Raw genomic sequence first — 24991 nt, forward strand, 5'->3', positions numbered from 1 at the left:
TGTTCTGGGTAGCCATTCCGGCCAAATAAAAGGCTGGGGATATGAAGGATATGAGATTTTTCTTCATCTTTGGAAATCATACTGGTCCAGCGCTAGAGATAAGGCGGGTGAGAAGGGCACCAGGCCATGAATTGGCAGAGGCTCGAGCTTATCAGGGTATCCCCAAAGGGATGGTGAAGGAGAGATAGTCGCCCAGGGCACCCCAGCGGGCACGATTGATCTGGAAGATGGTGATCCAGGAGGTCAGTGCCACAAGCCAAAAGACAAGCCCCAAGGCTGAACGCCAGACGTCTGGAAAGGAAGAGATAGAGGGAAGAAAAAAAGGGGGGGGGGGGGAATCAGGTCTTGGCTGGCCAAAAATTGATTTACCACTTGCCCCACCAGACTAGTGAGGGGGCCAGAGCGTCTCTGCCCTCACCCCGGCACCTCCAGAGACTTACAGCCCTTGATCTGCCCCTGCTCCTCGTAGGCTGGCGCCAGGAAAGCCTCTCGGAAGAACCACAGAACGTTAACCAGCCAGAGAAAGGGCAGGAGTGCAAACCCCCCTGGAAAGGAAGGAAGGGGCATTAGTCGGGCCATGGTGGGGACACTAGATGGGCCACTCCCTGGGGTGGGGCACTAGCAGGCTCGTCCCTTCTGGGGGCAGTCACCGCGTTGGCTACTCCCTCCCGGGGAGCATTCGATGGGCTCACTAACCAGGTCATTCCCTGGGGGACGGGCACTAGTTGGGCCGCTTTTGGCGGGGGGCGATGGAGGAGGAGGGCTGAGCCCCCTGGGGTCGCCGCGCGCCCCTAGCCCGTGCCCACCTCACCTAGGTAGTATTTCCGGCAGAGGTTCAGCTTCTCCTCATTGGACACCCGTTCCAGGTTCATCCTGGTCCAGGAGGAAGATGAGGAAGGGCTGCAGGGAAAAGGAGACGAGTCGGGATCTCCAAACGTCCCCCGCTACCGTACTGGAGCCCCAGTCGGTACAAGTCACTCCTGTGGCGAGTGAACGGGCTCCGAATCAGCGAGAGGAGGGGCAGGAACAAGAATGCCACCCCCGACCCAGAGAAGGGAGAAGAAGGGGGTGAGGGATTGGGGCGGGGGTGGGGGGGTGGGGGGGAGCAGTCCTCTACCTTACTGTAGCTTTTCCTTCCTCCTTCTTCAGTACGCTTGCGCCTAGTGCCGTCGGGGCTTCTGGGACTTGTAGTCCATCCTCCGCACGCACGCGCCCTTCCCTCACTTGTAACCCTGAGACTCTCTCGGGGAGCTCTCTTCTCTGCCTCGCTCTCAGGTTCAGTCTCTCTCGCCTCGCGATTGGCTGGGAAAGGCGGTCCGGGGCATCTTTTCTGCGCGGCACCTCCCCCTACTCTCTGGACTTCAATTCCCAGGGATCCTCACCTCAAAGCTAGCCCGGAAACGTGCTCTGTAACCGGAAGTGACGCATGAAGCAGACAGGTGGAGGGAGTCGGTGAAAATGGCTGAATATCTAGCTTCGATTTTCGGGATAGAAAAAGACAAGTGCGAAACGATAGTGGTGATAGGAGGGGTGGTCGTGCTAGGGACCCAGCCACTGGAGTCCCCGGGGAGGGGCGGCATTGGTCTCCTTTAGACAAGGTGCTGGGGTGAGAGGTCCCACTAGGTAAGGGAGGAATGGCAGATCCCACTAGGCAGGGTCCTGGAGGGGGAGGGGGAGCATTGGGGGAGGGGTGGCAGGTCCCACTTGATGGGGGAGGGGTGGCAGGTCCCACTTGATGGGGGAGGGGTGATAAGTCCCTTTGATAGGGGAGGGGTGGCAGGTCCCACTTGATGGGGGAGGGGTGGTAAGTCCCTTTGATGGGGGAGGGGTGGCAGGTCCCACTTGATGGGGGAGGGGTGGCAGGTCCCACTTGATGGGGGAGGGGTGGCAGATCCCACTTGATGGGGGAGGGCTGGCAGGTCCCACTTGATGGGGGAGGGGTGGCAGGTCCCACTTGGCAGGTCCTGGGGAGAGGGGAGACTGGGTCCTTTGATGGGAGAGGGGCAGCAAGGGCCTTACCACCTCATTCACCCCAAACTCTCGCACTTTTTTCAGGATTAACTGCTCCTTTTACTTTAAGATTGGGGCCCCGTGCTCGCAACTCCACAATAAGCTCACATTCAGTCAGGGGATGGCCCTTCCCAGCCTTGTTCACTTCCCCGACGCCCCCTCTTCCCTCCCGCTGCCCCTGCTTTGGGCCCCTGGCTGACCCCTCTTTCCCACCTCATCTCCCTCACCTCAGCCATCGTGCTTCTCAACCTGTACCGGAACCCTCAGAACACGGCCCCGACAGCGGACGGATCCCACTGTGAGGACTGGGCTCGGGACGCCTCTGGAGCGGGCAGGGGTGGGAGTGATGGGAGATAGTGGGAACCCCACCAAGCTCGGGAGGGGGGAGCCTTTGGGTTGTGGGGGTGGTGACATAAAAGACTTGAATGTCAGAACTAGGGAAAGGCTGGGGAGGGGGTTGCTTTAGCCCCAAGACCCTTTTCACCCCTGAATTCCCAGCTCGTGTCACTGAGGTAGAGGTGCAGGAGCACCATGACGGTTTCTTTGGGGTGAGGGGAGCTGGCCCTGGGGGGGCTCCCTGAGCCTGACTGCCCATCCCTCCCTCCCTGCCGCAGGAAGCGATCACGGAGCTGCAAGAAAAGTACGGGGAGATGGAGGATATGAACGTCTGCGATAACTTGAGGGACCACTTGGTGGGCAACGTCTACGTCAAGGTGTTTGAGGCCGCCTGCTCTTGGGGCCCTTGCTCGCTCCCAGACCGGACCCCTCCCCGACCTCTTGGATTCCCCAAGCAGTCTCCTTCGCGGGGCCCTGGGCCGTCCGCCCCTGCTCGCCAGGGCCTCGGGGGGACTCCCGCTCTAACTCCTGGGCCGGCATCTTCCTTGTGCCCCCAGTTCCGGCAGGAAGAAGACGCGGAGCGCGCTGTGACCGAGCTCAACAACCGCTGGTTCAACGGGCAGGCCGAGCTGTCCCCCGTCACGGACTCCGGGAGTCCTGCTGTCGGCAATATGAGATGGGGTGCGGTGGTGAGGGGCGGCGGGCGTGGGGGGCGAGGCTGGGCTGCGGTTCCACCTGCCATCTGATGCCACAGTGAGTGCACCCGGGGCGGCTTCTGCAACTTCATGCACCTGCGGCCCATCTCCTGGGACCTTCGCCGGCAGCTCTACGGCCGTGGCCCCAGAAGAAGGTATCGGGTGGGGCGTGATGGGAACGGGGATGCTGACCCCTTTGCTTGACCCGCGAGCCCCTGACGCCTTTCCCCAGGGGATCCTCGCCCACAAGACCCAGAGGGGGACACCGGCCTCGAGAAAGGAACCGACGACGGTCTCCGGACCACCGTCACAGATGCTTCTGAGACCCCGAGCCCGGCCTCTGCTCGGCCTTTCCAGGACAGAGGTTGCTGTGGTCTTCCCCACCTGACTTCTGGGGACCCACACGGGAGGAGCAGGAACCCCCCCTTCCCCCAATAAAGTATCTGGTCTGTCCTTTGGTGTCTCTGCGCTTGGGGGGGGGGGGGACTGTGCGCTGCAAGGGCAGGGGCTGCGGCCGTTGGGGCGGGCGGGGAGCAGGTGTGCGCCCGACTAGCTGGGAGGTTCTAGGTGTACCCCTCATTTTACAGAGACAGAAACTGAGGCCCAGAGAAGTCTTCCAGAGTCCAGCCGGGGCCACCCCACCCCCACCCCCACGTGGATGACTGGCTCTGCCCGGAAAGGGAAGTTAAGGGAGGGGCTGGGGCTCTGAACCCGCGGCAGGACCAGCTTCAGGTGCCAGGGTGGGGGTAGGGAGGCTTGGGGACCTTCTTGGACCCCTTAGGACTTTCTGGGCCTGGGGGAGGGGAGACCACAGGCTCGATGGGCCGGATTTGTTAAGGGGAAGGGTTTCTGGGGACATGGCCGAGGCCAGTTTTAGGGACAGGGCCCCACAGGGTTGCCTGGGTCTTGGAGGCAGGAAGTTGAAGGGCGAAAGCTTGAGTCTTTGGTGGGGGGACAGTGTTGGGGTCCAGAGGCTGAAGAGCCCCGGGCCTTGGTTGGGGGAAGAGTGGGTTGGGAATCCCAAAGAGTGAATGGGGAGGGGAGGGGCAAGAAGCAAAACCTTCACGAGAACAGGTGGGGTCTGGGTGGAGAGGGGGTGTTGGGCAAGAAAGGAGCCATTTGAGGGGCACTGGGGGGGCTACAGGAGGGGTTCCCAGTGGGGGATGGGTTGCTCAGAGCCCAGCCTGTTCCTCCGGCCTGAACAAGCACCATCTGGGTGGCGGGCGGAAACTCGGCTGAGGTTTTCTCATAAAGCGCTCAGTTCCCTGGTTCCCTCTCCAGGGAGGAGCGGTGACTGGGGCACAGGCTGCAGCCGCCCATGGGGCTCCGCCTCCTGCTGTGGGGGGCCACCCTACTGTCCGGGGCCTCGGGCTTGGTCCCCGTCTCCTGGCGCTGCGGCTTCCTGGAGTACTGGGACCGGGACTACAGATGCTGCAGGCGCTGTGTGGAGCGCTTCGGACCCCCCAGATGTCCAGGTGAGGGACGGGGCCGAGCCAGGGCTGTGTGGGAGCCCTGGCCCACTGGGCATTGAGCCTCTCTTCTCCCTCCTCCCCTCAGATTACGAGTTCACCCGCCACTGTGGGGTCACTGATGAAGGCAATCAGCTGGATTTCCCCTATGCTCGGTGCCCACCTGGGCTGTGCAACAGGAACTGGGCCGAGCAGTGCGGGCAATGTCCGGACCAACCTCTGCCCTCAGCCCAACCCCCTGCAGCCCGGGATGGACACCTCCAAGTCCGCTGTTCTCCAGTAAATCCCTGGGGGGGACGGGAGGGGGGACGGGGACGCACCCATACGGCGACCTGCTGGGATGAAGGCCACCAGCCTCAAAACCTGTGACCCTTTTCTGCCTCCCAAGAAACCCATACCCTCCAGGAGACGGTGCCAGCTGGAAAATACAACGGTGCCCACGATGCCCACAGCTCCCATGGCACCCACAACATCCTCATCTCCGAGCCCCCGAGGTCCAGGACCGAGCTCTGGGGAAGGCCCCAGCAGGCCGCCTCCGTCCCCGGTGCCTCCTTGTAAGTGCCACAGCGCCCCCTCCCCCCCTCCTCCGTCTCCACAGCGGGGCTCACACCCACCAGAGTCTTTTTCAGTCTTTGCAGGGAGCACGGTCTGGTACGTGGCGGGCGCTGCTGCCCTTCTGGCCGGAGGCCTGCTGCTTTGGGCTGCCGTGCAGACAGGGAGGTGGAGGGCCGACACCAAGAAGGCGGCACAAGCTGGAAAAGTCTGGAAATTCTTCCCCTTAAGTGAGGGGTCTGGTGAGTGGGGGGAAGGGGGAAGGAGTGGGCATAGGGCTCAGGACTCCCTTGTTACCACGTCCCCTTTTCTTCCAGTGCCCCCCACTTTGGCCCGCCAGCCCCTCTCGCGACTTCTGGACGAGCTCGAAGTGCTGGAAGAGCTGGTGATCCTGCTGGACCCTGAACCCGGGCCCTGCGGGGGTTCTGCCTGGGGAACCACTCGCCATTTGGCTGCCCGCTATGGGCTCCCGGCCTCTTGGGCCACCTTCGCCTACTCCCTGCGGCCAGCCCACTCCCCGCTCCGTGCCCTGCTGGAGACGGTGACGGCGCGAGATCCCTCGGCCCAGCTGGGACAGTTGGCCCACCACCTGAGCCAGCTGGGGCGTGGTGACGCGCTGGGGGTGCTGCATAAGCTCCTTCAGCCGCCCCCTCCCCCCAGCCCGGCCTGGAAGCCCCTTGCCATGGGGACGGATCCTTTGTAACAAGAAATAAACCAGGCTGTCCCTGCGCTCTGGCTCTGCGTCCTAAGTGGGGGAGGGGGGCACGCCACAAGACCGAGTGCAGGGGTTCTGGCTTTACAGACTTGGGAACCGAGGCAGGGCTGAGGAGGGCTCCGTATGCCATCCTAATGGTAGGGACAAAAAGGCCTGGCAAAAGCCCAGGGCCTCAGGGCCCTCTCCCATCAGCATCGCCCTCCCCCTCCCCCCCAGTCAGAGGCTGTGGATCCAAACATTGACGGACTTTATTGTGGGGGGAGTCCCCCCTGGGACCCCACCTTTTAAATAAAAAAGTGCATAGAAAAGAAGGGATTTAGAAACCTTTGTACAATATATCTACATCCTGGACCCTGCAGGCAGGTGCTAACTGGAAGAGGGCAGGCAGGGCTCCCTGGGGACACGTGCTGAGGCTGGGGGTGGGTGGGGGGGAGAACAAGATGGCCAAGGACACGGGTGGGGTCCCCTCAGGGCCAGGCCAGGGGTGACAGCTTGGGCTGGGGGGGGCGGGTCAGTTGAGGAAGCGGCGACAGCGCTTGGCCCCACAGTTGCAGGGCAGCTTGTTGCTGGCGTCCTCGATGGGGAACTTGTAGTCGTAGGTGAGCTCCTCCCCCCGGAGGATGCGCCGGAGGGCAAAGATCACGATGTGCTTCTGGCCCTCCACGTGGATCACGCGGGAGAAGCAGTTGGGCTCGCATGAGTGGTTGATGAAGCGCGCCGCGTTGCCGTGCATGGTGGCGTCCACCACATCGAAGTCGTCCATGCGGAACATGTAGCACCCGATTCCCTGCCGAGAGGGGCCGCCTGGGTGAGCCTCAGCTCACGAGCCCCCAGCCCGGCCAGCCCACGGACCCCCTCACCCACCTTGCCATCGTAGAACTTCTCGCGCTTGTCAGTGAGCACCGAGCGGATCACGATGCCCGAGTACTCGATGACCATCTCTCCCGCATCTATGTTGCGCTTACAGAACAGACCCCGGCCGTGGATGGCCGACCTGCGGGGGCGGGGCACCACTTACTTGTGGGCCCGCCTCTGGCCACAGCCTCGAGTCATCCCCAGAAGCCACCAGCCCCCCCCCCTTACCTGTAGACCCCCACGGCCTCTTTGGACGTCTTCTTGAGGTGCCGGAAGCGCATGGCCATGGGCAGCTCCAAACTGGTGGCACGCCTAGGGCAGGGAAATAGGCAGCCGCCCGCTCCAGGCCCACCCCCGCTTTTCTGTGGGGTGCCCCCACCCCCGCCTGGACTGCCCCCCCACCCCATACCTGGTGGACCTGAGCTGCACCTCGTCCTCCTCCTCGTCACAGGCGGCCCCCTCGGGCAGCACGCGATGCTGGGACGCCAGGAAGTTGAACATGTCGAAGGTGCATTTCCTGAGGACACAGGATCCATGCTCAGTGGGGAGCCGCTCCCCAGCCCCGGGGTCAGCAGCCACCTCCCCAGAGGGCCCGGAGGCCTCCCTGCTCACCGGAGGTAGACTTCGGCGCGGGCGGCTCCATGGGGGTTCAGGGGGGGCTCTTCCTGCCCCTCCCCCTGCTGGTGGTATCGGAACTTGTAGTGATGGCAGCGCTGGGCGCCGGGGAGCTGCTCCGCCAGGAAGATCACGGCGTCGTGGTGAATGCCCAAGAGCCGCGCGCCGCTCATCCCTGGGCCACAGCGGGAGGGGGGAGGGCAGGGGCGTCACCGGGGGAGCCTCCCTTCGCTCTGTCCCCCCACCCACTCCGCCTCCCAGATCCCAGCTCACCACTGAAGGAGAGATGCCTGAGCCGGGCGTGCCCACGGGCCTCCTGGACTTTCTCGATCAAGGTGCGCCAGGCGCCTGCCAGGAGGGGTCTGTTAGCACCCATGCCCCGCCCGCCCGGTCCCCCAGGCCCCCAGCACCCCCCACTCACCTTCCAGGCTCTCTGCTTCCACACTGAAGCCGTCTTCGCTGCTGATCTCAAAGCGAAGGTGGGGGCCCGCCCGCCGGGGCCCTTGGTTCTCCTTGTCTTCGGGGGATGGCGGATCGTCCTCTGAACTCGATGCCTCACCTGCCGGCCCGAGGGAGGTGCTAGCCACAGCGTCCCACATGGACCGCATCCCCTCCCCCCCAAAAGCCTTAGCACTCCCAGCCCATTCCCTTCCAGGGGAGGCGCCCTACCTGAGTAGTGGTGCCACTGGGGCTCAAGCAGCAGGTCGGGGGGCCCTTCGGAGACCTTGGGGAGGCTGCAGTCTGGCAGCGGGAGCAACGGGGGCCGGTCGGGGAGGGTCCTGGGGAGAGGAAGACGACGATCAGGACTCACAGAGGCAGAGGCCAGGATGTGTGGGGGAGAAGAAAGGCAGCACTTACATGGGACTCTCCCCCCTGCTCGGCTCCCCGGGGGCGTCCAGGTCCAGGACCCCCCGCACGGTGGGCGTTTTCATGCGTACTCTGCTCAGTCTGGTAGGAAGGAAGGGGCCGGCGTTTGAAGAGAAGACACGGCCCTGGGCCTGTGGCTCCCTCCCACCCTCTCCCCTCCCCCCTCCCCCAGTTCCTTTTTGCCTCCATCACCACTCACCCACTGCCCAAGGTCCCCACTGGTTGGGGGGTACTCTCGAGGGAATCTCCCTCCCCATCCAGCCGGGGGGCCTTGTTTGGGGGGGGTGCCGAGGGACTGCGGCCAGCGAAGGTTGACACCCTCTTGACTCGAATGGCCGGGCGGGGGGGGCTGGGGGGCCCGCTGCTCAGCACCAGGGTCAGCGATGGGGGAGGTGGGGGTGGAGGGCGCACCACCCCCACCACAGGCAGCACACTCAGCAAGGGCCCGGGGGCGAGACCCCAGGCTGGGCTGGCAGTCGGAGGGGTCGGCGGGGGCCGTTTAGGCAGAGGCGGGCCCGGATCGCTCTCCCCGGCCATTTTCACAAACACCTGGCCCAGTTTGTTTACAAGAATGATCTTGGAGGCAGCAGTTTTGGGGGGCTCGGGGGCGGGGCTGAGGCTGAGGACTCGGACTCCGGGAGCCCCGGGAAGCCAGGCAAACGTCCGGGGGGGATCGGCTGGGGCGGGGAGCGGAACAGGGGGGGCCTGGCTGCCATTGGCCAGGGAGGGCGGCGGCAGGGGGGGGTCTTCGCCAGGGCCGGCCCCACCCTCACCAGCTCCACCTAGGTTCTTCAGCACAAACTCCACAATCTCTGAAGGGAGGTCCTCGGGCGGCCTTGCTCCATCCCCTCCTCCCCCCCCACCTCCTACCCCTCCCACTCCTGGCCCCGAATTGGGGGCTTCCTGGCCCCGTGGCTGCTGGACAGCCTCAGCTTCGCTGTCTGTGCCATCGTCCACTCCGTCCAGTTGTTCGATTCGGGGGGTTCCAGGTAGCGGACCAGGGGGCGGGGCGGGGCCAGGCACCACAGTGGGGGGGAAGTGAATGTAGTGGGTGGGGGGGCCGGCCTCCTCCTCCGAGCTATCCCCCGGGGCCCCCCGGCTATTGCCCCCAGCCCCCTCCGCCACAATCTCCTCCTCCTGGAAGGGCTCGGACCCCAGCAGGCTGGCCGCAAAGTCCAAGTCGGCCGCACTCAGCCCCGGCACCACCTCCATGTCCTCAAAGTCAGGGCCCAAGTCCTCAGGAGGAGGTGGGGGGGAGGTGGCTGGGCCGGGGGGAGCCAGCTCCCCTGAGGTAGGCATGAGGGCCTCGAGGGCTGAGGTAGGAGGGGGCACCCTGAGCTGAGGAGCGGGCCGGGGGGGCGGGGAGGCCCGTCGGGGTGGCAGCCGGGACGCCAGGGGGCTGGGACGGCGGGAACGTCTTGGGGGAGCCGGGAAGTCAGGATCCCCGACCGTTGGGATGTGGTGGGACAGAGATGATGGACTTCCTGGAAGGGAAGAGACCACGGGACAGCTGACCCTCCCGTCCTCAGGCTCCCGAGGTTGGGCGACTCTCCCGTCCCCACGCTCCCAGGGGCCGCCCACCCTATCAGCGGGGGCATTCACACTCACCGGGGGAGGGCAGCGGCCAGCAGGAGACGCCTCCTAGGGGCCTTCGGGAAGGGGAGTAGTTGGGCACTTTGATTCTAGCCCCTGAGACAGACCGTGGGGCCGGGGAGGGGGCGACGCTTGGCTCTGGAGGAGGGGGTAAGGGGCCCGTGCTCTGGGCAGGGGAGTAGCGCTCAGGACCCTGGCAAAAGGTGTCAGGCCCTGGTTGGGGGGGCTCGGCTCCCAGCAGCTCTGAAATCACATGACACACAACATCAGGGGAAGGGGAAGGTGTCCTCCCCGTAGCCGTTAACCTGTGGCACTCCCTTCCCTGCAGAGCCCCAGGGGTTCAGAACCAAGCTCTCTGGCACTGAGACACCTCTGGGCCCTCCCCAAGCCCAAGGCTCCCCAAAAGTACTCAGCGCTTCCTCGGAGGCCTCTGCCCGGCCCCCACTGCCGGGGCCTCCCTTTGGACTGGCCAATTACAGCCCGTCTTTCTCCCGCCTGTCCCATTTCCAGCACCGAGGCTCTCAATCCCAACCTCTCCCCTACAGATCCCTCTGTCTCCGATCCCTCTGACATGACCACAATCATCTTCCTAAGGCATGAAATGTACCCTCAGTCTCCACCTCTTCCAGCTCCATAAGGCTCTGGGCTTCCCACTGAACCACACTAGCCCGGCCGGCCCCGCCCACCCCCGCGGTCTGCCCCCTGGCAGACATTACAGCATCTCCCCTTTTACCAGTCTCTGTCCTAGCCCCCTCCTCCAAGACCCAGCTCGAGGCTGCACCCCCGCACCAAGCCTTCTGTGAGGACCTATGACCCCGGCCCCCGATACCAGACTGTCAAGAGACAAACAGCCCGGCGTCCCACCCACAAGGGCTACCACGGAGCTGGATGCGGAGCCGAACAGGGGACGGGGGCTGCAGAAGGTGGGAGGCGGCCTGTCCCTAACGGGTGAGGGCAGGGCATACCTGCGGGGGGGATGGGGCTGTGCACGATGGTGCGGTTCTCCTCCGCTGCCCCGATGTGGTCAGGCTCCTCCCGAGGGCCCCGGGGTCGATACTCGAGGATCCGGCACCGATACCAGCAGCGCCGCCGGGCGTCCACTGTGCTCCAGTACAGACGCGAGCACCTGAAAAGCGAGGAGGAGAAGTGACCGAGAGGGCTTGGGGCCTGGGGCCGGCTCCCGGTGCCTCCCACACACCCCTGGTGTGCCCGGGCCTCTCACTGGTAGCCAATGGGAAAGAGTCTTCCCTCGCAGTCCGACAGGTCAGAGAGCGTCCCCAGTGAATCGATTCGGATAGAGCCTGCGAGAAGAGAGCAACAGGCTGAGCGTTGGGAAGGAGCCAAGGAGCCCAGTGTCCCGAGGGAGTGGGGAGAGAATGGGCACTTAAGAGAGGGGGAGGGGGTCTCACCAATGAGCACGTTGATGGCATCTGGCTCCAAACCCGTCAAAAACTTTCGCTTGAAACTGATGCCCTCGAAATCAACATAGACGCGGCGCAGAACGTCAAAGCCATCGGGAGTCACGATCTCCTAGGTGGGGGAGAAGGGCGTCAGGAAGCTTCGCAGCCCCCACGCTGCAGTGCCCCCGGTAACTGGCCGAAGGTCTTGGGGGTGGGGGTGGGGGTGGTGATGGGGCTGGGGGCAGTTAGAGGGCCCAGGTCCGCAGAACATGATGGAAGGGGGAGACTCAAGAGAGGACCGGGCCAGCTCAGGGGAGACGGAAGGGAGAAAAAGCCCCTCTCCCGAAGGCCACAGCCCCACCTTGCCATCCAGGAGGTCCGTGTGTTTTTGGCAAAAAACCTTCTTGTCATCCTGGAAGATGCAGCAGCTGGCGCGGGCGCACATGAAGTGGAAATTGCTAAGGCAGGAGGACAAGCAGCAGCCCACAGTGGCCCCAGGCTTCAGGCACAGCTCACACCTCTGAAAGGACAGCAGGGATCATGGACACCCCGGGACACTCTCCTCCCAGGCCCTTCGGCCACAAGCCCCACCCCGGTCGGTCAGAACCCTGCGGCTTCCAGGTGATCCCCGAGGGCGGTGGGCAAAGAAAGCCAAACAAGCATTTTCCTTTTAAACCTGATGGTGATCCCAAGAAATAGGAGTCGTGGGTGGGATTTCCAGTTTCATTTTTGGACTAGGTAAAAGGCTGGCGCCACCACGGTGGCTGCCAAGGTGCCCAAGCCCAACGCAGCCCCGGTCCTCACCATCTGCCGGCCGCGGGCCACAGCAGCGTGAACGTTCTTGAGGGAGCCATCGTTCTCCTCAAACACTTCCGCTGACCAGATGGCACAGTTGACGTGCGTCCACTCGTTCTGTCCGATGTACAGGAGCCTTCCAGCCTCCTGGGTGGGGGGCAGAGTTAAGAAAGAAGAGGAGAGAGGACCCCAGAAGAGGAGGGTCCTAAGTGAGGATCCCAGGGTGGGCTGGGGGGCTGAGCAATGCCCACCTACAGAGCCACCTGTCTTACCTTGGAGTCGGCGTCCCCGTACTTGAGGCAGAGCGCACACTGACGAGGATCCTCCAGGTGGGACTCCAAAGCAGGCTCCTTCGTCTGCACGGCTGCTGAGTGAAGAACACTGTCAGGGCTGCAGCTCCAGTCTCCTGGCCGGGCCTGGCCCCGCACCCACCTCTAGACCCCAGGGGCCTCTCCCAGCCTCTACCTGGGACGGCGCCCCCCCCGGGGGGATGGCTGGGCACCGGCGCCTCAGACTCTTGTTGTCTCCACTGAGCATAGATGTGATCCGCCGAGGGCGGCAGGACGGCGTTGGGCAGGACACCGCTGCACAAAGGATGGGAGACAATCAGCGCCCCGGGGAAATACTCCCGTGGGGCGGCCCTTGCCTCCCCCCGGGCCTCAAAGCCCTGCTCACTTGGGCAGCCGGGTGTTCCGTCTCCAGTACTTGGGATCATGGGCATCAAACCAGCCAAAGGCAGACTCCAGGAGCTAGGGAAAGATAAGGGTGGAGGGCGGGGGCGTCAGTAAGGTGACCCGAGCAGATGGAGGGAGTGCTGGAGCTCTTCCCCACTTCACCCTTGATCCTCCTCACCTTCAGGAGGAGCCCTTTGGCCTGCCCCACAGCCCGGCGCTCAGGGGCATCTCCTTCCTCCATGTGTCTCATCAGGATCCCTACTACGTCTTCCATGAAGCTGTGCTGTAAAGGGAGGGGGGAGTTAGGGAAGGTCCCTCCTTTAGTTCTTCATCACTCCGAATCCCCCAGACTCCCTCGGCCCATTCTGGGCAGGACTGTGAGCCCCTTACCACGGAGCTGTAGTGCCCATCTTCAAAGAGCTGGCTCACGGCCCGGAGGTCGCAGGGTCCTCGGTGCAACTGTTCCCCGTCCTGTCCACACTGCAGCGGTATAAGAAGTGAGCGCCTCCCTGCAGGGGCCCTCTTATCTAGCCCCAAGAGAAGCCCCCCCATACCTGGGTGCACTGCAGCAGAGGTCCAGTCACCTTGGAGCTCAGTAGCCCTTGCAGAACCTGGTGCAGCCCCCCCCGAAGAGCCCCATCCAGGGCTTCTCGCCATCGGGGAGGGGCTGTCCCAGCACATGGCCCACATGTGTATAGCACCGAGTCTGGCAGCCCAGACAGAATCTCGTAGCCCTCGTCTGAAAGTGGGCAGAAGGACGAAAAGGTCAGGGAAAAGCCCAGAGCCAATGGCCCCTGGCAGCCCCGAGAGTGAACCGCAGGAGGCTGGGGGAAGCTGTGCCCAGGGACCTTCCCCCAAGGGGAAAGGGGACTGGGGGATCACCAGAGCGAGCAGGGCTGGGGTCCGGGCTGGTTCCCCCACCCACCTGAGAGGCCCTCGCACTTGGCGTGCACCCAGTGATCACACTGTGCGCACTGCATCATCTTGCTCTCGTAGTCGTTATCCTCATAGCAGCGTGTACAAATTGGGCAAAAGTTTCCTGGGGGAAGAGATGGGGGTTCAGAAGGGACACTCTCTCCCCACACGGTCTGGGCAACCTCCCCTTCCGGTGAGTCCCCACCCCCAGAGGCCCTCTACCTTTCTCATAAAGCTGGGTACAGCCCGGGCAGAGACTACAATCCCCCGACCACTCGCTGTCCCAGTTCTTCCCCGGAGCCGCTCCGCAGCTTTTACACCGGACACAGGCCGAGCAGATCTGAGGAAGAGAGGAGGAAATCAGTTTGAGGCCGGCCCAACGGCGCGGTCTGAAACAAGTGGCCAAAGCACGGGGATGATGGGGCCCAGACATCTCACCCAGTGACGCCTTTTTCGTGTGGCCCGGGTCGGGTAGCTGGGCCCCAAACAGGCGGGGTGGTAAGCATGGCGGCAGCGCTCACACTCCAAGAGGTGCTGTCGGGGTTTAAGATGAGAGGAAAGGTCACCCTCCTGGGATCTGGCTGCCAACCCCCCTCCCCCCCCAAGCCCACTCCCCGGGGCCCATCCTCGCACCTTGGTGCTCCGGCCCTTACGCCCACAGACGTGGCAGAACTTGCACCGACGGCAGCACCAGGTGTCGTGGTGCTGGGGCAGCGGCCGTTCCGCCTCCTCCAGGCAGAAGGGGTGGAAAGGGTCGCAGCAGACCTGGCAGAACACCAGCTGGGGAGAGAAAAGACCATGTGGCCACTGCCCAGGGAAGCAGAGGGGGCGCTGGGGGGCCGAGGAAAGGAAGCAGGAGACGTAAGCAAGGTTACGCTCGGGAGGGGCGGTGGCCTTGGAGGGGCCGGGGTGGTCTCAGACCTCATGTAAGCCTTTGCTGGCACATAGCAGACACACGAGGGGGGGACCCCCAGGCACAGAAGTGAGCACACTCAGACCACCCATCAGCCACACGTTTTCCAGGTCACAGTCCTCCTGGAAGGAGGAAGAGATGATTGCAATCAGAGGCAGTGAGACCTTTCCTTCCCCCGCCTCCCCTCCCAACTCCTGGCGCTCACCCTATAAACCCTGGGAGCCTTTCACCTCAACATCTTGTTCAAGACACCACCCCCGCCCACTCGTGCTTCTCATTCCAAAGCCGGGAGGCCAGATCTTCCCGCCCCTCCACCTCCCCCAAACCCCGCGCTCAGAACTAAGGCCCATCCGGCGCCTGCGTCTCGGACCCTCACCCAAACCTCAGAGTCCACTCTACCTTGAAATCCACACGGACTCGGTGGATGCCATCGGGAGATTTCTGCTTTCCAGTCCAGCCATTGGGGAAGGAGGCAAAGGGTCCGGGGGCAGAAGTGTCCTGGGGAGGGGGGTGGGAGGGAGATGGGCCTGGAGGCAAGGCAAGGACAGCCAGGGTGGGGGGAGGGGATCCTGGCTGCACCCTTTTTTCTGTCCTAGCTCCCTAACCCTCCTCCCCAAACTGGAGTGGCATGGGTGCTCCCGAGCTCCCTCAAGATTTTCTTTAGAGCCCAGCTCGATGGTTCCCTCCCATCTCCCTCTATAACCCGTTCCTTTGGGTCCATAAAACATACACTGGGAGGGGCTGCTGCGGCCTGTTCCGGTCTCCCTCCCCCCGTCTTAAAAGCTGGGCCCAGGGGCCCTTTCCCAGGCGACAGAGATGAGGCTGACCTTTTCCAGACGCCGCCGAGCCTTAAGCTGCACCACAGGCTGCAAGGTGGCCTTTCTGGGCCGGCTCTGCTCCTCCGGCTCTAGAAGGGGCAACTCTAGGGGAGAGAGGGAAGGATAAGACCTCTAGCCTGTTCCTCACCCCTCACCCCTCACATCCTCTCCAGCTATTTAAGAAAACCTGGACGTCTCACAGCTTGTGCTCTTTGCTCCCACTGAGTCGGAGAAAAGGCCGACTCTACAGAACTACAGAATAAACCCTTCCTTGTGCTAATAGCCCAGAAAAAGGTCCGTCCCTTCGGTCAGGGAATTATGGGAAACAGGGAAGGCCGGGGAGGATGACGGCCCTCACCATTTTCTCGGGGGGCACGGCGGCGAGAAGCTGAAGGAACACCCGGGTCAGAGTCGTCCGAGTCTTCGAAAATATCATAAGAAGGCCGCTGTTTGACGCAGCGCCGGGCTGACTTGCGCTGCAGAAGGGGATCCTGCTCCTCAGGGCCAGGTGGGGCCACTGCCTCCTCCCGGGGCCCTCCGCCCCCTGACGCCCGCCGAGGCCCAGGAGGCCCAGGAGATGCTTCCAGGGATTCGTCGGAATCCCAGGGTAGAAGGGTCTTCACCATTGTGCGGCCTGTGAGAGCGGGGAGATGGTGTGGGGTATAAGAAGCACGAGCATGGGGAGTTGAGGGGATAGAGAGAAACAATCACAAAAGGCAAGGATGAAGTAGAAGGGAAGAAGTGGGAGAGGAAAGGAATGTGGAAATGAGGAAAAGATGGGGTTCAGAGAACAAAATAGGAATGATGGAGAAGAATGGAGCTGGGGCAGGGGCGGCCTCCTCCCCACTCCAGCTCCCGAGGTCATGGCTCTGCCTAAAAGTATTTTGGGTCTGGGGGCCTTTTTTTTTTTGGGAGGGGGGGCGGGTGAGGCCAGAGCCTTTCTGCTGGGGTCACATTACCTTTCTTGGCCAGGCGCTCCATCTTTCGGGCCTCAATCTTATCACACTTCCGGTACCTGGGAAGGGGAGCGGCCCATCACTGGGGGAGGGGACTAGAGATCAGGTGGGGAAGGGGAAGGCCAACCTCCGGGGTGGGGGGGGAGCTCACGCTGCCTTCTGAAGTGGCCAGCAGGACCAGGCGTGCACTAGGTGCTAAGATCCTTCAGGTAACACTTGGGCAAAAAGGGTGGGAGCAGGGACCTCAGGTGATTCACAAAATGCTGGGGGGGAGGGGAGGTCACTCACAAGCATCAGGGGGGTAGGACCCCAGGCAGAAAGGAGCAGCCCTACAGTAACTCACACACAGCACTGCTTTTTGGTGTTGGGGCCTCCAAACTTGGGTTTGTCCAGACAATTGACACAGGACCCACAGTCTTGCAGTCGCAGGCAGCCTCGACAACGGCCACACCGTGCCATCCTCATCTTCTTGCCCTGGTGGGAGGGCAGGGACCGTCTCGGGGCATGGGGCAGGGTCCCCCCAGTCCCTGTGGACCCCGAGCTCCCCCCCAGGCCAGCTGGTTCCACCTTTCCCCTTCGGGAGCGTGACGGGATGCCTTCGGTCTCAGAGGCTGAGGATGTATCTGCAGAGATAGGAACGAGCGGCATCAGGCCCAGGCAATCTCTTCCCCGGCCTCAGGTTTTCTTCTTGGCTCAGGGGGACCCCGACCCCCAGCCCCTTCTCACCGTCAGCCGCAAGGTCGTGCCGCTCCCGAAGAGGCAGGGCACTGAGCCGAGGGACGTCCTCGGGCACCATGGCCCGGGCCTGGCCCAGCGCCACAGCGGCGTGCCGACACACGTGTTTGATTCGAGGGCCCTGCACCGGAGACTCGGGACCCTGCGGGACAAGCAGAAGACACGATGGGCCCTCTCCTCAGCTGGCTCTCAACCCCCTGGCCAAATAAGGGTTTTCTCCACCCTCCTTCCCCGCAGCCAGTCCCGGGCTGGCGCATACTGGGGGTCTCTCCTTCTTGGCTTCCAGGAACTCGTCCTCAGACTTGACTGCTCCTCTCTCAGGGCTCTGCTTGAGGGTCCTCACAGCCTCTTCCACCTTCATTCCAGGGCTTGGCTGATAGGGAGGGGGAGAGATGAGGTCAGGGTGGGGAAACCATGGGTCTGAAGGTCGGATGCAGGAGAGACCTGAAACCCTGAGCCTGAGAGGGGAGCCCAGGTGGGAGAGCAGGAGACAAGGAGCCCGAAGGGAACAGGAAAGGAGGTCGTCTCACCAGAATTGGGTGGGCCCCCTTCTGCTGGTGCTGCTGCTGATCGATCTTAAACAGCTGGACTTTCGCCTTCTTGAGAAGACTGAACATCTTCTCTTCTACTCCAGAGAGAGGAAGCGAAATCGTGCCCCGAGCACAGAGACTCTGCTCCTCGGGGGGAGGGGGCGGAGGCGCCTGTGGCTGCCCATTGCTAGGAGCCGGTGAGCCTTGGGGGCCCTCAGCCTTGGTGGGGGTGGCTGCGGAAGGGCTGAAGCAGGGCAAGCTGAGGTGATTGGTTCGACTCCCTGTCCGTGCCTCAGGCTCTAAAATCGGTTCATCGGCTGGGGGAGGCTCTGGCTCAGGGGGATCGGGGGCCCCGGGCAGGGGTGTGGCTAGCACAGATTCATAGATCTTCAAGTGGGCTTCACTGGGAGTGAACTGGGGAGCTCGAAGCAGAAGAGGCCTCCGGGTTGGGGTCATGGGTGCTGGTGGAGGGGCTGGTGGAGGGGCTGGTGGAGGAGCTGGAGGTGGAGGTGGGGCTAGCTCCAAACTCAGTGAAGTCCATCGGAACGTGGGCTCCCTCAGGATAGAACGTCTCTTTTCAGGAAGAGAGGCTGGTGGGGGTGTTGGTGATTGGGGAGGTGGAGAAGGGGTAGGAGTAGGGGTAGGAGTGGGAATAGGGGTAGGGGTAGGGGTAGGAGTAGGAATAGGGGTAGGGGTAGGGGTAGAAGTAGGAGTAGGAGTAGGGGTAGGGGTAGGAGCAGGAGTAGGAGGTGGAGGTGGAGCCGGAGCTGGAGCCAGAGCCGGAGCCAGAGCAGGAATGGGAGCAGGAGTGGGATCAGGAGCTAGAGTTGTTTCTTGGGGGGCTGGTGCAGAGACTTCGACAGGGGGCCGAGATGGGGGGGAAGCTTCAGTCTTTGGGGGTCGGGGGGCCTCTTCGTCCATGAACCGTCGAGGGGTCTTGATGAGACGGGAAGATCGGGCACTCACCACAGGCATGATAAACTGTCTAATATTTTTCAGGAAAGTGGTCCCCTTGGGGGGGGCTGTAGGACTGTCTTCAGGAGGCCCTGCAGGAGGGACAGGGGTAGGGGGGGAGCCACCTTCTGGCCCTGCTCGGGCCGCCTCCCGTTCAGCTCGCTGGGTAGGGGTCAGGGGAGGCCGGCCTCTTTTTCGAGATCTAGTAGCTGCTGTGGCCAGGGGAGGGGGCGTATCTCCCTCCTCCTCAGGAGCTGGAGGGGGTGGAGGGGGTGGAGGTGGGGGAGGGGGAGGGGAAGGTGGAGGAGGGGGAGTAGGCAGAGGAGGTGGTGGTGAAGGTGCCTTTTCTTCCTCTTCCTCGGTCACCTTCTTCTCTTCTTCGTCTTTTTCTTCTTTTTCCTCCGGCTGCCACTTTGGATGTTGCTCCTCTCCTCGGTCAGACCCAACTCTACCTGGAGGGACTCCCCGGCGGCCCCCCCTTCGACGGCCTCGACCCCGTCCTGGCTCGGGTCCCAAGGTCAACTGTCCCATCTTCATCTTTTTAGCCTTTGAGACGAACTTGAGTAGGAGAGGGAGTCTCCCCCGGCCACGGCCCCTACCTCCTCGGCCCCCACGGCCCGAGTCCCCTCTTTTGTGACTCCCGGGGCCAGTGGCCTCTCGGTGTCTCCAGGCCCCAGCACGTCGACTTCCCGGGACTATGGGGAGCGCGGCCTTGGGAGTCGCCGCGGCCTTGGGAGTCGCCGCGGCCTTGGGAGTCGCCGCGGCCTTGGGAGTCGCCGTGGCCTTGGGAGTCGCCGCTGCCACCGCTGGCAGCTTCTTCTTCTTCTTCTTCTTCTTCTTCGAAGAGCCCGGTGGCCGGCCTCGAGGCCGACGAGGGGTGGGAGATTCGGAGACTCGGCCCCGAGGACTTGGCGGGGCCTGGGCCCGCTGAAGCAGCTCAGCCAGTACCTGCACCATCCGCTCTTTGCCAGTCTCGCCCCGTCTCCGGGACGGGGCCTTCTGGGGGGGAAGGGCCACTTCGGCTGGGCGGGGAGGTGGAGGGGGGGTGGTCCTGTGTTTGCGGCCCCGGCCTCTGGGGGTTCCACCTGTGGGGAGAGTGGTCGTTTGTGGAGATGGATAACGGTGAACCCAAAGCACGAGGAGGCAGGAGCTGGAGCCGGTGAGAAATTGGGACCCGTTATGGAGATGCTTTTCTAGAGGACTGGAAAGTCTCTGCCCCTCACTCACCTTGCTGGGACCGCAGCGCAGAGCGCAGGGAACTGGGGGCCACATCTTCATCTGAGTGGAAACCCAGAAACTCCTCCTGATGGAGGGGACCAGGAGTGAAGGGAGTAGTCAGTGCCAATGAACCCTCCTCCACTTGACCCCGCATTAGGTTGTACCCCACTTCCACCTGCGCTAGCCCCAAACCGGGAGAAATTTGGGAAAGCAAAGCAGGATCCAAGGAAGGCTCCAAGTCTTCCCTGTACTCCCTCTCTTCAATTCGTGGCCCTGAGCCCTTCCAGAAAGGAATGGCTTCTGCTAGTCTAGGCAGAATAAGCCTAAACTCAGGGGCTCACAGCGGCATTTGCCTACAAGTGGCTCCAGTTCAGAAAAGCTCTCCAAACAGAGCCGGGCACTCAGCCCCCCCAAAGACAGGCACAGGGTCAGAATCCGGCTGGGCTCCAGCCCAGGCCCACAACACCAGGACAATGCTCGGCAGCCCCTCGGGCTAAACATTACAATCAACCTCAAGCTTCCTGAGCCCCCTCGGGCTAAGATGCAGCCACAGTCCCAAACTGCACCTCCGAACAAAGTCCCGCAGACTGGGGGAGGGGAGGGGAAGAGGGAGGGGGAGGGGAGGGGGGTGGGATCTACAGCCAGCCAAGCCTTCAGAGACCTCGAACTTCCTGGTTGTCACTTTACATCTCCCCATCCAAATTCCCTGGGAGGAATCTTCCTTATGCCTTCATCCCCACCCCAAATTAGAAGGCAGGGAAACTGAGGTATCAGCAAGGCCAGGAGGGAGTTTGGCCAAGGTCACAGGGCAAGCCAAAGGCGTTCAAGAGATGAGGATCCCGGGGTCTTCCCAACCCGGGGTTCCACCCACCAGAGCCACGCTGTTTCTAACAACTCCCGAAGGCTGAGTATCCCCAGACATCCTGCTCTGTTTTCTGTGTCCCCTCCCCCCCCACAAAACCCCCCGAGCTTCTCAGACACTAGCGGGACTCACTGGGCGCTCCCCCTTAGCTCCAGCCCCCCTAAGGAGCCAGCCAGTCCCCACCACCCCAACCCCCAGGCTAGCAGCCGGGCCCTCGCCTCGGTCTCCCAACTCTGGTCCCCTTCCTTCAGCCCCCACCCCGTCCCTAGCAAGGCAGGGCCTCCCCCACGCCAGTCCCCTCCCCAGCTCTCCGAACCCGGGTAGGGGGGAGGTTCCTCCCCCCTCCCCCGGGGCGCTGCCGGCCCCTCTCGCCCCAGCCTGCTCACCTCCTCCTCCTCGTTCTCCTCGTCAGTGCTCTCCTCCACCTCCTCCTCCTCCTGCCCCTGGCCCGGGTCGGACTCCTCTTGCAGGCCGGCCCGGCCCCGGCCTCGGCCCCGACTCCGGCTCCGGCCCCGGCGAGTGTGCAGTCCCTTCCACAAACGGCGGAACCGGCGCAGGCCCCGGCGGAGGCCGAGCAGGCGGCGCAGGGCCGTGTCCTCGCCGGGTTCCGCTCCTCCAGCCCCGGCCGCGCCGCCGCCGCCTCGCCGCAGGGCCACCCGGGCCCGCTCCCCGCCGCCGCCCCGCCCGCAGCGGCCCCCGCCCCCGCCGGGGCCCCGTGGCCGGCCCGGGAAGCGGCCCCGCGCCGAGCCAGGCCCCGGGCAACCGCCGCCGCCCGCCGCCGCCGCCATCTTGGCACCGTGAGAGGGGCCGGGGAGGCGGGGGGAGGGGCGGCCCGGGCGCAGGACCGGGGGGAGGGGAGGGGGCGGGGCAGCCCGCGGCGCACGACAATAATAAGCGCCACAGCGCCCCGACCCGGCCGGCGGGAAGCGGCGCGCCCAGCCCAGCCCCACCAACACCTCCACCAGCACCTCCACCTCCACCTCCAGCAGTAGCAGCAGAGCAACAGCACCACCACTACTTCCACTACCACTACCGCTTCCACCACCGCTTCCACCACCACTACCACCGCGGGGCACCACGGGAGCTAGAGCCTGACGCGCCGCCCGGCCCCTTCTGCTCCCCGCCGGGAAGACAGAGGCCTGGGGTCTCAGGGAGGAGCAAAAGAAGTGCGGCGCGGGGGCCGCTGGGAAATGTAGTCCCTCCACCTCACCGCTTCCGTTAGCCACGGGAAAGGAGCCGGGGGCGGAGAGTGGCCGACTACGTGCTCCCGAGCAGGGCACTAGAGGGCACGAGGTAGACCGATGGGGGGCTCGGAGGCCGCTGGTACATGTGGTCCTTCTTCCCCACCAACTCCATTGTTCTTCCCGGCTCAAGCTTAGCAGGGCGGACTACAGCTCCCAGGGGGCAATGTGGCCAAGAGGAAAGAAAAGAAGGGCGGAGCGACAAAGCACACGAAGTGTGAGAGCGAACCGCCTCGGTTTTGCGGAGGGAAGGACTTGGGGGGGAAAAGGGCGTCAGACCCCCACGCACTGGGGCCCCGGGGGCTGGGTTGGCGGCTTCGCGTGGAGACGCCCACTTCCCCCACCGGGGGAGAGCGTTGCCAAAGTTTGGTGAGCGCGGGAAGCCCCCAGACCCTTCGGGTCTGCTCGTGGTGCCGAGCCGGCTGGACACTTCCTTAGAGTAAGAGGCATCTCCGCCTCCTGCGGGCCCTCCCTCCCCCCGCCACTGCCAGGGTCTCGGGTGACGCTGCTGGGGGAGCCCAGACCCTGTCCCCCAGGAAAGCGACCGAGGGTCTGGAGAGGCGGGGGTCACAGGCGCGATGGTCGGGGGCTGCTCGCATGCGACCGCTAAGTCGGACACACTTTTCCTCTTCCTCCTTAATTCTCCTTAATCCTCCTCCTCCTCCTCCTTCTCCTCCTCCTCCTCCGAGAGCCGAGGCTCTGGCAGCTTTATTGCCTATCCGCATCCCCTCCGGCCGCGCCAGCGCGCCCGCACTGAGGCAGGCAGCCGAGGAGAGCGCCCCATCTCCGGGCTTGGCCGTGCCGCTCCAGTGCCGTTTGTGGCCAGAGAATGGGGGCACAATGAGAAGACGAGGGACGGTTTCTGGAGGAAGACTAGAGGGAAGCGGCCTGGACGGCCCATCCAGGGGGCAGTTGTCCCGGTGGGCAGCTCCGAGTGTGGGCCCGCCTAGGAGCCGTGTTGGGGCAGCTAGCCTGGCACAGTGGACACTGGTAAGGGTCCGTGCTGTGTGTCCCGAGGTGCTTGGCTGCGGCAGAGAAGTCCCGGGAACGCTGAGGGCGGAGGCGACGAGATTAGGGCTTCTCCCCTAGGGAAGTCGGAGAAGCACAGGTGAAAGGCTGCGGCCGGGCTGGCCCCAGGCCCAGGTACGACCATTTGGGCCGGAGGGGAAGGGGGAGCAGCCTCCTGGCTCTGTTCTGCTCAGAAGGACCCCGCCCCTCCCAAGATGGAGAGGAAAGCATGGACTCCCTAAGGCAAGACACCAAGTACCTTCCCAGACTCTGCAGCGAGTCTCCATCTTTCCTCGTCTGGGCCGAGACCCCTAGGGGGGACATGGGCCCTGCTAACGTGTGGGGTGAGCAGCAGCCTCTGGGGAAGGTCGAGCGAGGGCTCCGGGAAGTCCCTGGGGCTGGCCGCCAGGGGGCAGGGCGAGCACGGCGGGGCCTGCCCATGGGGATCCCAGCTCTTACCTGCCCTGCTCCTGCGCTCAGAGGTGGCCTCCATCCTCAGTTGGAGGGACCTGCTCGAGCCACGGGGTCTTCCCTCTGCCCATCCGAGGGGCTTGGCCTGCCAGTAAATGAGAGGTGCCCAGCCCAGGCCAGGAATGGGAGAACTTAGTGAGGCAGGGGAGGGAGGAAGCATCCAAGCCTCTGCTCCGAGTCCTGGCTACCAGAACACGCTCTGCGGATTCTTTCCTGCCTTATCTAGGCAAAAGTGCCTTCGTGGCTGCTCCTGACATTTCCATGTTCTGTCCCAAGAGCCTCCCTCTTGTTCCACCTCCCCAAACTCACCTCTGTTACTAAGGCCACATTTCTCCTCAACTCCAGGGACTGGGGTGCTATGGGAGAAGGGGGTCCCATGGCCTCTGAGCAGCCTGGCCTGCTGCTGGGGGCATGGAGATAAGGGGCCTCCTCAGCCAGCCTTGGGAGGTTCCCAGACTCTGAAGACCCTTGGGGAGGGGTCTCTGCCAAGGGCCCCTGCCTGTGGCTGCATTCTGTGGTAGATTCTCCTGCTGCTTTTAACGGGACCACCTCCAGGCTCACCGGCTCTTCTCCCACCTTCTAGGAGATGTGCTTGATCTCTGCCCATCATTAAAGGGTGTCCCCAATTCCAACCTTTTGGATCCATCCTTCCTTCCTCTTTCCTCTCCAATTGGTTCTTGCTTGTCCTGGGACTGTTCCAGGCCCTGATATCCCTTTTTGACCTCTTTCCCAAGAACCCTCCTGCACTCTACTTCCAGGGTCTCTGCACCCGAGCCCCAGGCTGCCTGGAAGAGGACCCAGCTCTCCAGGCCTCAGCATCAGGGTTTCCCCATCAGCAGTGCAAAAAGTGGGCAGAGATGGGAGGGCCGATGCCCTAGAGGTCCATCACTCTCTCCGGGCCAGCTGCTGGCTCCTGTTTGCCAGTACCAGGCTGTGTGTGGCCTGGGAACTTGTGTGTCCCACACTGACTACAGCATCACGAAGTGCTGCCCTTAAGAGTAGCTACTGGTCAAACTAGTCCGTCTACACCATGGGGGCTAGGCAACTGCACTGAAGGCAAGGCCACTGCCCCCTGTCCAGGGAATGGACTCACAAACTCTTGGAGAGAATCTGCAGAGTGGGGAAAGGCCCAATGAGGGAGTTGTTGGACCAGAGCCCCTAGGCCTGAAACATGAATAACTTGAAAAGAGAAGAATTCTGTCACCTACCAAGAGAGGAAGAGTTAGAACTGCACTAGGACTGATGGAAGCTAGATCTTACTGAGGGGTTTTAGGGAGAGAAGACACCATAACAGAATTTTTGACTCCCTCAGTAAAGTACAGTCCCTCTGTAGTTCAGACTGAGGGAAGAACATGAAGTTTTCCGAAGCCCTAGAGGATAAGAGGGCCAGGATTCCAATAATACAAAATAAGAGATAAATTTTGAGGGAGTTGGGAGCTCCTCCATCACTGACCACCAAAGCACAGCTAGCAGTCACTCAATATTCATTCCTTTTAGAAGTCGGGTGGTAGATGGAAAGGAATTGCTACTTAGTGACAGAAATGGAATCAGGCATGAGGTCAGAATTTCCAGGGGAATAAGATCACAACACTTTCAAGGAAAACCCTGGAACTGAGGACTCCCCAGCATTGAATTAGAAAGGGGATGAGCTTCTATTCTTAGGGAGTCAGGAGAAAAGGAGAAACTGAGTTTGGGAGATCAAAAAAACCTGACCCCAGGGAAGATCTGAAACCAAAAAGAAGAAAAAAACGAGACTGAAAGCAGATTTTCATTAAAGACAAAAAAAGACATTTG

The 24991-nt window shown here is 63.0% G+C and overlaps 4 protein-coding genes across 5 annotated transcripts; 2 read left to right on the plus strand and 2 right to left on the minus strand.

The window, feature by feature from the left end:
- Positions 1-31: 31 nt before the first annotated feature.
- Positions 32-1227, minus strand: PSENEN (presenilin enhancer, gamma-secretase subunit). Its single transcript, XM_051988983.1, has 4 exons — positions 1118-1227; positions 812-900; positions 441-545; positions 32-291 (listed from the first exon to the last, which is right to left on the minus strand). Exons 2-4 carry the CDS (start codon positions 870-872, stop codon positions 152-154), a joined length of 306 nt encoding a protein of 101 aa, XP_051844943.1. The 5' UTR covers positions 873-900; positions 1118-1227; the 3' UTR covers positions 32-151.
- Positions 1228-2209: 982 nt separating this feature from the next.
- U2AF1L4 (U2 small nuclear RNA auxiliary factor 1 like 4) lies at positions 2210-3772 on the plus strand (the record flags this gene model as incomplete). Its single annotated transcript, XM_051990865.1, is given in 5 exon segments — positions 2210-2308; positions 2625-2723; positions 2904-2991; positions 2994-3487; positions 3629-3772. Coding segments are annotated over 4 exon segments (396 nt in total), but the record flags the coding sequence as incomplete, so codon positions are not given.
- A 448-nt stretch (positions 3773-4220) lies between these two features.
- Positions 4221-5791, plus strand: IGFLR1 (IGF like family receptor 1). Its single transcript, XM_051988968.1, has 5 exons — positions 4221-4516; positions 4599-4789; positions 4899-5064; positions 5140-5304; positions 5380-5791. The coding sequence occupies exons 1-5, from the start codon at positions 4360-4362 to the stop codon at positions 5763-5765; spliced, it is 1065 nt and encodes a 354-aa protein (XP_051844928.1). The 5' UTR covers positions 4221-4359; the 3' UTR covers positions 5766-5791.
- Positions 5792-6007: 216 nt separating this feature from the next.
- On the minus strand, positions 6008-21265 carry KMT2B (lysine methyltransferase 2B). 2 transcript variants are annotated; one of them, XM_051988913.1, is made up of 37 exons: positions 20864-21265; positions 19625-19700; positions 17444-19482; positions 17173-17286; positions 16905-17055; positions 16522-16801; positions 16182-16237; positions 15581-15856; positions 15232-15326; positions 14804-14902; positions 14413-14526; positions 14125-14271; positions 13930-14025; positions 13714-13831; positions 13502-13615; positions 13131-13315; positions 12967-13056; positions 12755-12859; positions 12578-12651; positions 12368-12486; positions 12175-12266; positions 11912-12049; positions 11469-11627; positions 11117-11237; positions 10930-11008; positions 10673-10833; positions 9723-9950; positions 8314-9598; positions 8106-8195; positions 7917-8026; positions 7669-7806; positions 7521-7595; positions 7245-7422; positions 7042-7149; positions 6861-6944; positions 6642-6771; positions 6008-6564 (listed from the first exon to the last, which is right to left on the minus strand). In XM_051988913.1, exons 1-37 carry the CDS (start codon positions 21263-21265, stop codon positions 6289-6291), a joined length of 8202 nt encoding a protein of 2733 aa, XP_051844873.1. In that variant the 3' UTR covers positions 6008-6288. The 2 variants fall into 2 exon arrangements, with proteins under 2 accessions (XP_051844873.1, XP_051844872.1); XM_051988912.1 differs by having other exon boundaries at positions 12175-12269.
- Positions 21266-24991: the final 3726 nt, after the last annotated feature.

This window comes from Antechinus flavipes, chromosome 3 (genome assembly GCF_016432865.1).
Source record: "Antechinus flavipes isolate AdamAnt ecotype Samford, QLD, Australia chromosome 3, AdamAnt_v2, whole genome shotgun sequence".
NCBI lineage: Eukaryota > Metazoa > Chordata > Mammalia > Dasyuromorphia > Dasyuridae > Antechinus > Antechinus flavipes.